Below are 17,368 nucleotides of genomic sequence, written 5' to 3'. Positions count from 1 at the left end.
TAAAAGAATAAATACATAAACATATGTACATCAAAATAATGCACACCATCAGAGTCTTATGCTTGTGTGGTAACATATTTTTAAGAAATCATTCAGATTTATTGAGTTGTTATTTTAGACAATATGAGATGGGCTTTAAAAAAGTAGAAAACATATAATATTAATAAATGGGGAGAAGCACAGAATAACATGACAGCAAATATGTTAAAAAAAAGAAAAAGAAATCTATTACAAATAGCGGAAGAGCGCAGCATATGTCTGACCAATCAGTGAATCATGTTCGCAGGCCCCCGTCCGCTCAAATCATGCCCCTCCTACAGTGTGGGCTTATCTGATTGGCGGCTATGGTTTCCCTCTCTTCTCTGATAGGCCAATATCTTGGCAGTGAAGTCGGGGAGGTGGAAGCCGGGTACCTGCTGCTCCTCTCCGGCTGAACCACCTCTTTCGGCTCAGTGAACCCAGTCCAAGACATCATTCCGCCTCATCTTCTCGTCGTTGACTGTGTCGTGGACCTCAGGTTGGCATTTCTAACATATAATGAATTTGTGAAATTGTGCCTTTACTGCAGCGAGAAGTAATGGCGGCGTACAGAGGGAAGGGAGGAAATGGAAGTGTAGTGCAGTGAATGTTCTCCATTCTTATCTCATTTCATCTCTTCATTGTCCTGCTGCGTTTGTTAGCCACATTTTGACCAGACACCGTTTAACATAACATAAATGGTGACGTTCACAATTATTTATTTTTGTGTTAGAGTAAGTAGCGTTCAACCTTATGTCTTTTTTGGGGGCCTTTATAGGAAATGAAGTCGTGTTTACGCCAGAATGACTTGAAGCTATGCATTTAGGCCCATTCTTTCAGTAAACTCCTTGTGTTTTAAACATATAGCTACGGTCATTTAGCGTTAGTGGCATGTGTCTCGAAACTGCACATAATGTTACAGACGCTATGTTAACGGTTTGAATTCCACGTCTGGCCTGCTGACAAACAGACAGACGGACAGACAGACCGCCTCAGCAGTCTCCTCCCCATCATGCCATGATCAGCCTGGCTTCTTATGTAACTTAAGTTGCGTTATAGTTTTACCAAAAATGTCAGAATTTGCCAAGTTGTGCAGAAAGTTTCATCATGACAGCGATGAACAACAATGAAGGGTGGTGTTGTCGTTTTGTTCACTTTGACAGACTCTCACCTGAGGTGATGAGTTCATCAGGTAGAGCAGATGAATGCTGAGTCACTCAGATCAGGATCCTCAGAGTTTACTTTATGAATGAAGTCATTCATTGAGGTGACAAGTTATGTAAAGAGGAACTTGTCTGTGGTGTCAATGTCACTTGAAAGTTCAATGAAAGAAGGGCTACAGTGGTTCTTTTTCTGTTTTTAGTCTGTCTGTTGATTATTCTGTTGTGTACCACTGTTTCATGTCTGATATCAATATTGCAACCTTGAGGATGTACTGATACCAACAACAATCCTCTCTTTAACAACTAAGCTGTTAGTACATTTGTAAGGATCCAGCTTTTTCTTTTTCTCTCCACTTTGAGTTTTTTAGAATATGTAAAGAAACATGTACAAAAGAACAGAAAAAATATGCAATTTTGTAAACCTAGCAAAATTATTTGAAAAAAAGTTGTGTTTAACATCTTTTTTCATTCAGTTTGACTCTCCTAAATCCCCTCTGCTTAAACAGCCTGAATTCAACCCTTTATAAATAATGGCTCTGTCTCAGGGAATCAGTTGGTAGAAATAGAATATAATCCTGCATATATGTGATGTTGTAATAATCAGAAATATGAGTTCCCAACTCGGAAAGTTCACACGAATGCCCTGTCAAGTCACACCAACATCCTGGAAAGTTTGCAAAAATTTTAACACATGACTTAAGGTTATGTCAGAGAAAACAGTGGACGAAAGTAAATGTTTGGTTGATGGTATAAATTTCTATTAGACTAATTCATGTATTGCATATCATTTTTTGCTCACATGTAATTTTCAATATGGTATTAGGTTGCAGCAATTAGTTGCTGTCCATGTAGAGTGAAGTAGATTAGTTTGAAAAGTTATTTATTAGCATTAACCCTGACAACAAGTTAGGAAGACCAATATTTTAGTGGTTTTAGAGAATGTAAAGGTGCAACTTCCATGTTGTTTCCACATAATGACTTAAAAGCTCATGACCACAACAAAGTCAGAAGAATGATTTTCTAACTCAGGAAAAGGGATCATCCCAGGAACACGCGAAAGCAACATAATATTTATTGAGGTCTTCAGCTGGTTGCAATCAGCAGCCTCGCCACTAGATGCCACTAAATCCTACACACTGGGATTTTAGCAGTTTTTTTTTTTTTTTAAAGGTTATTTTTTTGACATTTTTGCCTTTATTGACAGTGACAGCTGAAGGTATGACAGGAAAGGGGGGTGAAGAGATAGGGGATGACATGCAGCAAATGAGCCGCAGGCGGGATTCGAACCAGCGGCCGCTGCAGAGGACTAACAGCCTCCATACATGGTGCGCACGCCCTACCGACTAAGCTATAGGGGCGCCCGGATTTTAGCAGTTTTACTGTATTGACTCTTGCCAAGCCCCTGAAGCTAGAAGTTCTAGTTTTATTTTTTTGTCCAACCAAGCATAAACAATAAAGCAGCAAATCCTAACCAGTAATAGAGTGAAAAAAATGTTACTGCTGTCTCTGACATGTTCTCTCTGTCTACTCCATTTTTCTTTTTGTCTCTCTTTTATGTCATATTAATCATTCTCTTCCATGTCTACATGTATGTCTCCTGTTTCCACCACCAGACTCTAAGATGTCTCAGAAGATCAAAGCAGGCTCCGTGGTGGAGATGCAGGGAGATGAAATGACAAGAGTCATCTGGGAGCTCATTAAGGATAAACTCATCTTCCCATACCTGGAGCTCGACCTGCACAGGTGAAAACACCTCAGTGTGAAGAGCATAGTGCATGGAAGGTAGTGCGTGGATAGCACTGTAGATCAGCTTTGTCTTGTAATTACTCACATATTCCTTTGAAAAGCGCAGGATTTTTTGTTACCAATGTACATTTCTGCAGATTATACTCCCCTGATATGCACTGTGTAAAGTCACTAAAGTGCTGAGATTTCTACTGAGGCTTGTTTATTATGACCTACCCCCAAAAAATAGAAGAAGTGACCAGCAAAATAACCAATAAGAGTATCTGATTAACATAAAACAATCTTGGTCTTGTTATAAATATGGTTGGAGTCCACTCTGAATCTGGTCCCCGAAGGGTTCCTTCAAAGTCTGTTGTTATTTCACCTACAAAGTATTAGGTACAGTGTGTAATTACACAATGTAATGATTTCACCCACATCATCAGAAAAGTTCTCCAAAATTATAGCAGTGTAATAACAGTAAGTTAGTTACATGTTTTCTACATAAATAAACTTACTAATAAAACTTTCTGTTATTATTATAATTGGAATTATCATGCTATAATTAGCATATCAGCTACACTAAGATAGTAAAGCATGACGAAATTGTTAAAAAAGACTTTACAAGTTTTATTCAACTTATACAAGACATACAGCCGTAACATCAACCATCCTAACATTTTATGTTCAAGTAAACTCACAATTTCTCTGTATTGGGGACTAAACATTCCTTGTAATTCCTTGTTTCATGACCTTTCTAAATATTTTTATGGAGAAATTTTCCAAAATCAATTAGGCTCTTTTTTGCCATACATATTTACACTCTGACCCTGGAGATCACAAGCAAATATTTTGAAGTGAATATTAGACATGTACAGTCAGTACTGTATGCAGCGGGACATCCGTTTCTTCATATGACCTTAAACCCCTTCTTATCTTTTGCATGGACTTTGTTCAGAGTCACAAGTTGTTTGTATGAACTTTATGTGCTCTTTTGAAGTTCAAGTCACAAATGTTCCCATCCTTGGTAATGATCAAGATCTTTATTCTATTAAGAGGCGATATACAGTCAACATTTGAACCTTCAGTGTCCTTTTTTAGATATATGTTTTACCATATTGTCATCCCTTTTTGTTTGGCATTGTAAAAGTTTATGAGTTATTGTGTAACAGGCATGGGAAGTATGATTTAATATGATGAAAGAGGGATTGGCCAATTATTGGCCTGGATTAGGGCTGTACAATTATTAACAATATTGTCGAAATCACAATATGGCCAAGTGCAATATCCAAATCAAAAAAGAAAAAATATGTGAGAAAGTATCATTATAATAAATCACTGTAGTGCTGCAGAGATGCTCTGACCTAAAAACCTAAACCTAAAACTTCAGATGTAAGAAAGTATGGTTGGTACACACTCCAATAAATATCATATCATCATGAGTTTAAAAGTTTTCTTTCTCATTAAAAATAAAAATTCTAATGCAAAAAGGATCATTCCCATTAATCCTATTGCATATCGCAATCACAATTTCCAATCAAAAGAATCGCAATATGGCATTTTTACCATATCATGCAGCCTCATTCTGGATTCAATATAAGTTTACTGGAACTTTGTCTCTGATGCAGCTGCCTCTCAGAGTCTGTAGTCACCAGTCTGTGGTTTCACTCAATGTCCTGCTCACAGTCAGGATGGGATATAATTAATTTTTTAAAAACTCAACTCCTACCAGATACTGACAGATAAATGTTCAAATTCATCAGTCACTCAATAGTAAATCATTATTTTGTATCGGAAATCTACAAGCCACCTGTTTATTTCACCAGTATGTGGCTGTTGGCTGATGCTAATCTCCCACCCTGCTGACAACAATAACACTATCTGACAGGTTGAATATTGAAGTTCTATTTTATGTAGACACATGCTTAAAGGCATTTCAACAAGGTTTTGTGTGACACAAGGTAGAAGTTCATTTTTCCTTCATGTACAGTCTGAATCCTCAGCAGCAGCTGTGAGTTTGATTCCAGTCTGAGGCAGGTTTGAAGAGGTTTGTCATTGCTTTTGACATTTATCAACGCTCTGTGCACTTTCTTATTTTGTCACTTCAGCTGAATTTAAGCTCCAAAATGATCTGTTTTGTAGAATACCCCCACGTGCACTTCTTCATTTAGAATTTAGCACATTTTGTTAAAATTTGTGATTTGTTATCCTGAGCCTTTCTGGTAAGGCTACTTATAGTCAGAAGACTGTGGTTTTATTCTCACAGGAAAAAGTTGCCTTTAATTTTTATCTGCTTTTTTTTTTTATTTTTTTGTTTGCAATTTTCACTTGCTCCTGCATTAAAAACATTGCAACATGCATTTGTTTTAGAAAAGCTGCCGTGTATTTTAGGCTGCAACAATCCTGAAAACAGCAGGTGAAATCCTGGAGGGACTGGCTATAACACATTGACATTGAGACCTTTTGCAGAACGTTTTGTTGTACATTGTTTGGCACAAATTAAAGCTTGTTTGGGTTGTCTTGCTCTGAGTTCCCAAGGAACGCATCAACTTGCTGAATAAGTGATCCAGGTTGAATGACCTCAAGACATGACAGTTTGGACAAATCAGGAGAGCATTCTCGTCAAACCTGTTTGTTGTCAGCTTTTTATGTCACTTTTCCTCTGTGGTATGTGTCAGTGGTTTAGAGTCTTATTGCTGTAGCTTATTGGCTATCAGGGGAAGTGGGGGAAGAAGAAACTGGGTAAAAGGTCACAGCTGCAAATAAGTGTGTGCATGAGAAAGCACAAAGGCTAATACTTGAAGGGAATAATAAGCACATGGAGCTTAGTCTAGTTTTCAGATGGAGTAAACTTATTCCCAGAAGTCTGTTAAACTGTGAGGTTCCTTAAGCACACGTGCAACAAGTGGAGCAATCTAGTCAGCAGTCTTGGCCATGGGACAGTTGTATTGCACAATAGATAGCTTGTTTCCTTTGTCTTTGTGCTGCTGGCTGGTTTTGCAAGCCTCCTTCTCAGTGACCGTATCAGGCATAAAAAGAAGAGAATGAACACAGTACTGTGCAGTACTGTGAAGGAAGTGGGGGTAGGAGGTTAATAGCTAAACTTGATGCCAGCACTGTGTCAGGTATAATTAGCTAAAATATGGAGCGAATAAAGCCCTGCCAGTTATTTGTGTCACTCCTCTCACGCTTCTTCACTTCTCATTAATGTTTCTCATGTCCTTTGACACAGACTGAGTTTCACATCACAGCCACGGCACTTTAACATTTACAGAGTAGCTTCCAGCCAACTGAAACAGTGACATACATTCACATTTTTAGTGCTTTGTTTGTTGTCGGGCTGCTGTGCAGTGGTGTATACTGAAGTGTAAATGATCACTGCTCTTCTTGAAACAGAGTGCGTTTGTTTATGGTGTCTCATGCCTCTGTTGTTGAGATTGTCATGGTCCCCATGTCTGTTTGGTCCAGTTCTTCTTCCTTATGTCTCTGCTTACTTTTATACTTACAATAAAACAAGACATTTGAGTTTTGTCATCTTAGGCTTTTGGTTTGACATTTTTCACCATTTTCTGACATGCTGTAGCATGTCATTAAAGCATCTCATTGTGTTAATATTTTCTGAAAACAAATAGTCATCAATATTGTCAAATTATGGTATGTTGTTTTAGAGAAAATGTGTATATCAAGATATTTATTGCATATCATGGAACAGCCTTAAGGATTAAGACGTGGATATTGTCAAACTAATATTGAAAAAAAGCTTTGTTGTGGTATCTTTAGGAAATTTCAACACATTTCCAGGACATTATGGATGGATGTATGAGCTTTCTCTCCCATACTATTTCAATTTTCTCTTTGTCTCTTCCTTTAAAGCTATGACCTTGGTATGGAGAGCCGAGATGCAACAGATGACCGGGTGACGGTCGAGGCGGCGGAGGCAGTCCGGCGTTACAGTGTGGGCATCAAGTGTGCCACCATCACACCAGATGAGAAGCGTGTGGAGGAGTTCAAACTGAAGCAGATGTGGCGTTCACCCAACGGCACCATCCGTAACATCTTGGGAGGCACGGTGTTCAGAGAGGCCATCATCTGTAAGAACATCCCCCGCCTGGTGCCCGGCTGGATCAAGCCTATCATCATCGGCAGGCACGCCCATGGAGATCAGGTACCCTATCGCCTCGCAAGGAGTCAGTTGGGCAGTTTCTTCAGTTAATGAAGTCTGATCTGATGACGTCAAATATCTGTTCATTTGCTGCCCCAAAGTCAGGCAAAGCTGGGTGAATTTCTAAAAAGCAGTCCCCTGCAGGATTTTACAGGCTTTTTCTTTAATTTAATTTCATTTAATTTCATTTAATTTAATTATAATGCCTGATTTCACAGCAGATTTTCTAAAAATTGTGATACATGCTACAGAGTTTTTAGCCATTTTTTACATTGAAATAGCTGAAGCAAAAAAAAAATTACACTTACACCTTACCAAAAAGGCTCAGGATTATACTTTTTTTAACAAAATCTGTTTTATTCATGCTCGCATGCAGACCAAAACCCTTGAGAGGATGCTGTTGTGGTCCTGTCCAAAATGAACTCTGGAGTGGTTTGTTTGTGGTGGGAACGTGATCTGACCTCTTTCTAACCCAACTACCTGGTGTGCTCTGCAAGTTTGAGTTTAACAGCTGTTTGGTTTAACATGTTGACAGTTAACATGCTCATTAGCTCCCTTGTTCTGCTCAGTTGTCTGAAGGCAGCACGTCTTCTTTGCAAAGGGTGGAGCAGTATAATGTTTTCAAGTGCATTCAACATTGTGCTGTACATTTGTCTGGTATATTGCCCAGATAATTACCACAGTGATGAAATGCCAACTCTGCTGTTGCTCCGTGTTAAGGGTTTCGGAAGTATCACTAGTTTTTCAATAAACTAGTGATACTTCTAAAATGGTTTTAGAACATACTGCAGATTGTTTTTATTATATTTTTTTCTAGTTTTTTGGTTGCTTGGAGTTTTCTCTGCATGAAAAGAAACCAAACCAAGCAGAAAACACTCTAACTATAGGTGTGAAGATGTCCTACAACTGCATGACTACAGCAAAAAGCAGCAACTGTAACTGTGTAGCACTTTTGTGAGTGTTGTGAGTCTATTTATGTGCAGAGAAACTTCTTGCAGCTCTCTTACTGTCTGACAAAGCCAGTAACTGTCACTGAAGCATAATGTCCAGCAAATCTCTGTGACTACCTGCTCACTGTTTACTCACTATGAGCTGAGTAAGTCACACTTATATATCACTGTAGGGTTATCATCAGGTGACACTCAGTCAATAATTATATTTCATCAGCTGGCCTTTGGACCTTAATGTCCTACCTCTACATCCGGGACAAGTTTCAGCAACGTCGCAGAACTAAGTCAACGGTTAGCTGGTGGTGCTGTGCCAAAGTCAACAGGTCTGCCCTCAGAAGAGAGTAAATCAGGTGAAGTGTCAAATGGTTGCTAGTTGCATAACATTCCATGGATGTCAGAAGTATACATATTCTACACTCTGCTGACAGACTGAATTACCTAACTGCTCAGGTGATGACAGCCTTGTCCTGCCATGTGTTAATCTTGGTCATTGGTATTTGACCTTTGATCCAACATCACTTTATTTGTGTTCATATCTTTTTGAAGCTGTCTCTAATGGTTAGGTAGTTTGATGGGGTCAAGCAGCCTCGTTGCTTTCTAGCATTAACCTTTTGTCTTTGTCAACGTGCTCCCCACAGTACAAAGCCACAGACTTTGTGGTGCCCGGGCCGGGGAAAGTGGAGATGACCTACACACCCACAAACGGAGAGCCAGTTAAATATGTCATCCATGAGTTTGAAGGTAACAACAAAACCGGCCAGATGTACCGTCATTCTTCCAACCACTCACCACAAGTTTTAGTATCATAGAGATACATGCCTCAGGTGTGCACATACACGCACACATCGATCTTAAATAAAAAAATTTAAAGTAGAGGTGGGAATCTCTTGGAAACTCAAGTGAGGGATGACAAACAGTTATTAACAATTCTATACATGATTTGTTTTTTCTCACAGTGTAACTAAACAGTACTTTTAAAAAACTGCATATTTGTAATGATCCATAATCAGTTTAGTTAGACTCAAATTGCAAACAGTGTTGCCTTTGTCCAGGTCCATTTTTCCCTTCAACTTCAAATGTTTCCATGCGCGAGCTTTTAAGTCGGGGGCGCTGCTTGTATTGTATCAGTCTGCACTTTCTCAGGATCAGCCATCCTCAACAAAACCAAAAAAGTAGCATAGTTAAGAATGTAAACATGATGCACGTTTATGTCTGTCAGGTTTCACCAACCAGTCAGTTTAACTGCGGTCTGACAGTATTTTTACAGCTGATCATGATCTTGAGAATTGGATTGATTGACTTTTCTGCATCCATTCATAACCTTTCAAGACAGAATCACAATGCATTTTTTACACCTCCTTTTGCAACAATGTTAGATATCATAATGTGGATGTGTAATGTGTGTCAGTCTAACTAAGAGAGCTGAGAGAGCTAAAAGCTGCAGAGTTATGGGCAGATTTTCCATCATGTTCACATTTAAATGGGAAAATATAAGATATGGCTTATCTATTCATTTCACGTCTTTTGTAACTGTTCAGCTGTTGTGGTTTTATCACCTAAAATCACACAAAACACTGAGCTAACTGAAACAGAATTTAAAAGGTTGAGTAATGACGAATAGCAAAAAGGATTTCTTTTTTTTTTCAAAGCTTCTATTCATAAGGATAAACTCCCTGAGATAAATAAATAAAGGGGGTCCTAACATACAAGACAAACAAACAAAGAAAAGCAAGACATTAAAGTAATAGAAAAGACAAAAACAAAATGACAATTCACACTTGAACAGACACGCTACAACTGAGACAATCAACATAACCACTAGATGCAACAGAGAGTTGGTGAACAAAAGCTTAGCAGGACAAAGGCAACAGATATATTTTCGGCTCTGTGTGCTTGGAACCTCGACAAAAAAACTGGTACTACATGTAATGGAAGGTTTAAAAAAACTATTAGTCACGCGGGACACGTTACTACCAGTTGTAAACAGGGTGTGTGTCTGTGTGTCTGTCCAGGCACAGGTGGTGTTGCCATGGGGATGTACAATACAGATAAGTCCATCAGGGACTTTGCCCACAGCTCCTTCCAGATGGCTCTGACCAAGGCCTGGCCTCTGTACCTCAGCACCAAGAACACCATCCTGAAGAAGTACGACGGTCGCTTCAAAGACATCTTCCAGGAGATCTATGAGAAGTAAGGACTTTAAAATCCATGCAGACATGCGCTCTCTGTCTCTCTGTCACAACCACAAGTACAGATAATTTTATACCAGATGTTGGTCATAACTTAGAGGTGTTGCCCACCTTCTTGTGTTTCCAGGGAATATCGCGCTAAGTTTGAGGCCATGGGTATCTGGTATGAGCACCGTCTGATAGATGACATGGTGGCTCAGGCCATGAAGTCTGAGGGAGGCTTCATTTGGGCCTGCAAGAACTACGATGGAGACGTTCAGTCCGACTCTGTGGCACAAGGTTGGTTTCCACTAGAACTTAGGTGTAGAATTATTCCTAATAATCTGATCCCTGCAAAACTGCATTGTAATAAGAAATATTGCTGATTGCTGATTTTGCCACCTCAGGTTAGGGTTAGATTTTAGGTTAGATTAGATTTTCTGTGTTTACGTGGTTTTGTGTGACCTTTTCAGGCTATGGCTCCCTGGGTATGATGACCAGTGTACTCGTGTGTCCTGATGGACGCACAGTGGAGTCTGAAGCCGCTCACGGCACAGTGACTCGCCACTTCAGACAACACCAGCAGGGAAAAGAGACCTCCACCAACCCCATAGGTAAAGAAATGAGCCATAGACTTGAGCATTTAGCAACTACCTCAAAAAACAAAAGGCGCTTTTTAGAGAATCTTTATTAATATTACATACATTGTGCGTATTATACTGTGTATGAATGAATACACTAAATCCTGTCCTTATACTGGTTGTTTTTATGCGACAGCCTCCATCTTTGCGTGGACACGAGGCCTGCTCCACCGGGCAAAGCTGGACAACAACACAGAGCTGCGAGTGTTCTCTGAGGCACTGGAGGCCGTTTGCGTCGAGACCATCGAGGCTGGTTTCATGACCAAGGATTTGGCTATCTGCATCAAAGGCCTTCCAAAGTTAGTCTCCTCAGTATCTAACACTCAGTTTATGTCCTTAAGTCATGTCCTACAGTGCGCCTGTTGAACAGGAAGGATTGATTTTATTGTTCAGTGTAGGATTTCACTCACTGTCGTACCACTATCTCAAGTCTAGCTGCAAATGTCAGTCAATATCAGGCAGAACCCAAAGAACCAGTGTTTACATTCTTTTATTCACTTTGTGGTAAATGGTGTCAGAGAAAAGAAGAGGAATTCCACTGTATTATTGAAGGTTTAAAGGAATCATTTTCACATTATTTTATTCACTGCGGTAGAGAGGGATGAAGGTTTTCTATGGACATGGCTTTAAATGAATCATTATATAATGCTGGTGGACCTCTGTTAACATTAGTTAACTATCCCAAGATAAGCCACACTTGGTAAGTAATACTTGAACTTTACACTTGCTGTGGCTCAGGCTGCAGCTGTCAATTGTATATATTTTGGGGCCTTTTATTCAACAGAACAGCTGAGGGGGGGGGGGGGGACGTGCAGCAAAGGGCTTCAGGGTGGAACCGATCAGGGCAACAACAGGGGACACAGCTTCAGTACACTGGGTGCAAACTCTGCCAAGTGAGGTACCAGGCATTCATTCATTCATTTGTTTTCTGTAACCGGTTATTCCCGAAGGCTCGCGGGGGGCTGGAGCCTATCCCAGCTGACATTGGGCAAGAGGCGGGGTACACCCTGGACAAGTCGCCAGTTCATCGTGTGGCTGACACATAGACAGACAACCACTCACACTCACATTCACACCTACGGGCAATTTAGAGTCACCAATTAACCTAGCATGCATGTCTGTGGACTGTGGGAGGAAGCCGGAGAACCTGGAGAGACACGAGTGGGTGTCTGCGTGGGTTCTCTCTGGGTTCTCCGGCTTCCTCCCACAGTCGAACTCAGGACCTTCTTGCTGTGAAGCAGCAGTGCTAACTACTGCACCACCGTGCCACCCGCAATCGTCGAGTATTCCATCAATTAATTGAATAATGGCATAAGAACTACTCTTGTTTTATTAAAGAGCAGTATAGTATATTGACATATCAGAACAACACGTTTTGCCTGTTCACTCAACAGAACCACATGAGCACCCACAGATGTGATAAGTATATGTGGGTCATCACAGTCATTTCATTTTTTCCTTTTCAACATTTTTCAAAAAATAGTTTTCAAATTCAGCCAAAGAGCATAATAGTGGATGACTGGCTGAATCAGGCCTGAAACTTTGAGCCAGTCAAGGCCTGATGCTGACAAAATACGGTCCGAAACCGACCCGAACCTGAGCCTCATTAGCATATTTCAGCTTGAATCCAATTCCAACATTTTTCTTAACAGGTTTCCTTGTATGCATCACACAGAAGGAGTTTTCAGTGACAGGGATAATACATGCAGGGAATGGGAACTGGCAACAACTAAATTGGAGAGAAAAATTCAAATAAATAAATAAATATAGTACGGCCGAACCCGAGGTGGGCCTGTGAAATACGTGAGATAGACGCACCAGACGGGTTTGGCGAACCCATCAGGTGCAGGCACAGATGTTTAAAGTTTACTTAACCCTTTCTCTCCTCTTGTCCTCTGTCTGCAGTGTGACACGTGCCGACTACCTGAACACCTTTGAGTTCCTGGACAAGCTGGCAGAGAACCTGAAGATTAAGCTAGCCAGCCAGCCCAAACTGTGATCTCAACTCCCAGCGTCAGCAATTAAACACAGACACACACTCTCAAACAGGCTCATGCACACACAGACATCTACACAGCAGCTGGAGTTAACACTGGAACAGGGAGGAGTGTTCCCAGGACTCCAGGAGATCTACGGACTGAAACAAGTCATACCCCGACCTGATCAAGCAGGGTGCCTTGTCCAGAAGGAACGGGGACGGAGATTTCTGATCACTGACCTGTTAATGCACCACTAACACACAGACATACAGACCGTCTCCAGGACTGACACCGCACCAGTGATCTGATGGCTCAGTGACTGTGTTTACCCCAATTGCACTAGGTCCCCTGAAATGAGTGTGGTGTGCGTGTCATCAGTGTGTGTGACCTGTGGTAGACAGGGGACACAATCTGTCTGAGGGGGCATCTAGACCCTCACTGCCTTATTTGTTATGTGTCAAAATCATTGGTTGATTCTGCTCATCTCCTCTTGTAATGTTTTAACAATACCTCAAGCAACATGTAACGATTTTAATGCGACAGTGCCGGTTAAAAACCACAACTCCTGCACTGTCAGCCTGGACTTCACTAATGAAACCTCTCAGCATGGTCGTAGAGTGGCCACCATGAAATTTTAACGTTAAGAAGTACAAAACACATCATCATTTATAGCATTCAAACAAGATTTCCTACACTATTTGTACACAAACATATTAACTTTACTAGTCACGGTTGTTTTAGAGCTGTATTTATTTGTCCCTCCTTTGTGTGTGTGTGTATTAACATCCAGTATGTCAGTGTCCTGCCAAAAGTTCTTCATCAAGTTGTCCATCTCTTAGTTTGTAATCAGCATTATGCCTGTTAAGTCCTAACATGGTAACTCATAATAAATGAGTTTTTAAAGAAATATGGGTGTCATTCTTACAGCAGGTGCTGGATTCATTTGATGCCTTCAGGTTTCATTATACGGGTGTGGTACGATATGGCTGCAAATTGTAAACACTTTCCTTAATTGATCATTGGAAAGATTAACAATCAGTCGATTAGCGATTAATCATTATTAAAAAATATACAAATTTTTCTTATACAAAACAATACTAAATGAGTTTTTCCCCTCAATCAAAGATTTATTTCCACAGCAAAATCTTACATGTCTGACAGCATTATATCACCTATAGTTGAATATCAGATATGTTAAGCATGCACATAAAATTTTATTTTCTATATATATTATTAAATATGTCATTTGAAACTTTGAGAGATTGAATATATTTTACTTGATCAATCAAGTTCTTAATGACTGATTAATCAATCATTGATTAATCATTATCATCCCTAGTCGATATTAAAAAATAGTTTATAATGAAGTGTGTGCTGATGGTGGCTGAAACTATCAGTTTAATCTGCTGATTACTTTTCCAAGTTAAGGAATTATTTGTTTTGTGTTTATCATGTCTGGAAATTATGAAAAATGTCAGAGCTCTTTTTCTCCGCTTTCAATCCAACAGTCTTAAACCTAAAGATCTTCATTTTACAGTGACGTAAAACTCAGAAGAGCTGCACATCCTTGCATTTAAGAGGTTGGAACTGGAAACGGCAAAATTTCGGCACTTCTGCTTGAAAAATAAATCAAAAGCTGATTGCTCACTTAACTAGATTAATAGACTTATCGTCTCAGCTTGAGTGTCATTACATTATACTATGTGGACTGTATACTGTTATATTAAATACCTTTCTCTGCTGTCCCATAAGTTTCAGATGTAAACAAGCGTGATCCAAACAACCATCAAAATTTAAAACAAAACAGGAACCTGCAATCATTCATGTTGTTCAATTAACAATATATATTTGGTACTGACATCATTAGAATAAGGAAGCAGCCCCTTCTGGTGGACCACCACGAGACCTAACTTTGGAAAAATATGGACTGTAGTAAATGGCAAGAGACAAATTATATTTGATCCCATTTGAATTGTCCCACGAATTACATGAGGTTTAAAAGATAATTTTTTCAAGACAAGAAAGTCTCAGTTTGTTGTAAAACTGCTGAGGTATCAGACTGAAGATACATAATGAAAAAGATTTCACACCAGAAGTTGTCTAAGTGATGTCATAACTTTCACCCTCCAAAATAAAACAATAGCCGCTGAAGCTACGATGCCTGTGTGTTTTTGTACCAGGATGTAGTCACCTAACAGCAAGTCTTACTCATTTCTCTTCCTGGCTGATAAAAGCACCAGCAGTCACTGATAAAAGACTTCAGGTAAGATAACCTTACAAGGATCAGTGAGATTGGTGCTGATGACATGTGTTGTGCGAGACGAGAGATGTAGTTCACTGAGGGGTTTCACACAAAACTAAACTACAACAAACCCACAATACACCGCAAATTTCTTGACTTATAAAAATATGTTCTAAATTGACAAACAACGTGTTTAATTCATGGCACAGTTCAAATGGAATAATAAAAAAAAAAAATTAAACATAGACATAGACCCACTACTATTTTTTCTGGTTACTTTTAGCACATACTGCAGCTGCCCTTAAAAAGAATGTACTGTTTCATGCAGTATATATCAGTTATACCACTTTGTTACAAGATGGCACCCTGAACTTTGGTCATTCACCCATCACAAAGGATTGTGGGTCAGAATAGGCAGAAAAATACATGCTGACTTGCACACTGCAAAATCAGACTCAACGCAGCAGCACATCCCAGTATTTTTTCTGCATTTGACATACTATGTATTGGGACATACTAAATCTTTTTGGTAGTATGGGTACTAGAACGCACAGATAATTACAGATGGCTCCTTTAATAAAAAGCCCTGCGCCTGTTATTCCAGCAGATGGCGCTGCTGTATTAAAACCCTCCCACTGTGTTGTTGATGGGAGAACTGAGCTGACAGGATTCGGTGTGCTCCTTTAATTATCCATGTAAAAAAAAAATACTGCACTAAGAATAGACGGACAGGCGGTCTGTCAGTTATTCCTCGTGTCAGACATCATCATCTGAGCCCGTCAGTGATCATGGATCCTTATCAGAACCAGAGAAACACCAGAAAGCAGCTGAACTACAACAGAGACTCTGCACACCTGAGAGACAACAGCAGCCCAGGTGTGTCTGGAGATCAGAATCCCGACAGAGATGATCCTGACGGCGGGAATCCAGCACAGACAGACAGGCAGCCAGCGACAGACAGGCAGCCGCGATAGTAAGTAACACAATTCATGTTATTATACTCAAATTAACATTATCACACGTCTGACAATAATATCAGTTAATTTTAGTGCAGATATGTTGTGTTACTGTTTAATGAAACACAAAAGAGACAGTATAAACTCAGATAGTCACAAACTGTCTGCAGACATAATATTTTGTTTTATAAAATCATGTTTTGTTTAAGTAGCTCAGCTGCTATCAGTGACGCTCACTTTCGGTTTCGTTTCATGTGATTGGAAACTTTACCTTCACTGTCTGTCGGAAATCGCAATCACGTCAGGTTTTCTAATGTGACTCTTTAGTTTTAGTCTCAGTTACTTAAAATACAACAACAAAAAAAGAAAGATGTTGCTTTTGTGTTGCACCAGAATATTGTTTGGCTGCAGGAAAAACAATACGCTACTGGAAATACAAAAGTACAAAAAATACAACATTACTGAATGACTGAAATGTTACGTTTGTTGCTTTTCACCACTTTTTATAGTGTCAGTGGTGTACCGTGGTATGAAAATTGATGGTTATCCACGATATTGAATTTTACTAATGCTATTAAAAATATTTAAAGGTATAAACTGGAACATTTTCCTAAAGAAAACAGTGTAAAGCGTATCATATCACAAAATCCCTTTATATCATCACTTATCATAGCTGTCAACATTGAGACCTAAAAAAATAGGGAGGATTTCAATTCCAAAAAAAAAAAAAAAAAAAATCATTTCAGAGACTTTGTTTCCCACATTCTGGTGACTTTAACAGAATGAAAATAAAACATTAAGTGCACTGCAACTGCATTTTATGTTGAATACTTTTACTACTTTAGCTCATTAATTTCAGGGAATAATACAGAATAATTCTTCCCACAATTGACTCTTTGGCATAAACTAATATTCATCAGTTCTCTTCCATTCATTTATTTTTCACTCCTACCCATAAAAGAAAATGAAAATGGCAGATTTTACAAAATGCATGCCTCTTTCCTTTAGCGTGTAGTTGTATTGTAGTCCGGGTGGAAACAGCAGACTTTTGACAGTGTCAGAAACAGATTGTGATAATGAAAAGGGGAAAAAAATATGACTTTTTGTAAACTGATCATATGTTCTTTTATGTAAAAGAAACTTGTAACTAATGCATGTGAGTAAGAGCAATTAAAAAAGTAAAAGTAAAAGTAAAAAAGTACTATAACATGGTGAAGTATAAGTGTACTAAGATGTCAGTTGTTTTCCACTGCATGCTGGTATCAACTCTGTAACTCTCTTTTACTGTGTGCCAGTCAGAACAGAAACAGAAATAGAAACCAACCTTTGCTTCCGGTTTTTCCCTCTTGAGATCTTGAGACTGA

The 17,368-nt window shown here is 39.3% G+C and overlaps 2 protein-coding genes across 4 annotated transcripts in view; both read left to right on the top strand.

The window, feature by feature from the left end:
• The first annotated feature begins 360 nt into the window (after positions 1–360).
• idh1 (isocitrate dehydrogenase (NADP(+)) 1) lies at positions 361–13,713 on the top strand. The gene is made up of 9 exons (XM_084724377.1): positions 361–517; positions 2,795–2,924; positions 6,780–7,071; positions 8,657–8,759; positions 10,031–10,208; positions 10,335–10,486; positions 10,660–10,800; positions 10,964–11,126; positions 12,733–13,713. The coding sequence occupies exons 2-9, from the start codon at positions 2,803–2,805 to the stop codon at positions 12,824–12,826; spliced, it is 1,245 nt and encodes a 414-aa protein (XP_084580503.1). The 5' UTR covers positions 361–517; positions 2,795–2,802; the 3' UTR covers positions 12,827–13,713.
• A 1,962-nt stretch (positions 13,714–15,675) lies between these two features.
• The window catches only part of epsti1 (epithelial stromal interaction 1), a 39,597-nt gene continuing 37,904 nt past the window's right edge, over positions 15,676–17,368 (top strand). For all 3 annotated transcript variants that reach the window (XM_084724375.1, XM_084724376.1, XM_084724374.1), the window contains exon 1: positions 15,676–16,021. In XM_084724375.1, the coding sequence (XP_084580501.1) occupies positions 15,837–16,021 (185 nt within the window). In that variant the 5' untranslated portion in view covers positions 15,676–15,836. The remainder of the gene's footprint in view (positions 16,022–17,368) is intronic.

The sequence above is a fragment of the Lutjanus erythropterus genome, chromosome 8 (genome assembly GCF_056507025.1).
Source record: "Lutjanus erythropterus isolate fLutEry1 chromosome 8, fLutEry1.hap2, whole genome shotgun sequence".
Taxonomy (NCBI): domain Eukaryota; kingdom Metazoa; phylum Chordata; class Actinopteri; order Lutjaniformes; family Lutjanidae; genus Lutjanus; species Lutjanus erythropterus.
This window is presented reverse-complemented; position numbering and strand designations above follow the sequence as displayed.

What these genes read in the sequence shown, in the direction of transcription:
- idh1 (XM_084724377.1), top strand. Translation starts at nt 2,803, where the DNA reads ATGTCTCAGAAGATCAAAGCAGGCTCCGTGGTGGAGATGCAGGGAGAT. An exon ending in GGCACGCCCATGGAGATCAG is followed by an intron (nt 7,072 to 8,656) that starts GTACCCTATCGC and finishes TGCTCCCCACAG; the next exon opens with TACAAAGCCACAGACTTTGT. An exon ending in TGTCATCCATGAGTTTGAAG is followed by an intron (nt 8,760 to 10,030) that starts GTAACAACAAAA and finishes GTGTCTGTCCAG; the next exon opens with GCACAGGTGGTGTTGCCATG.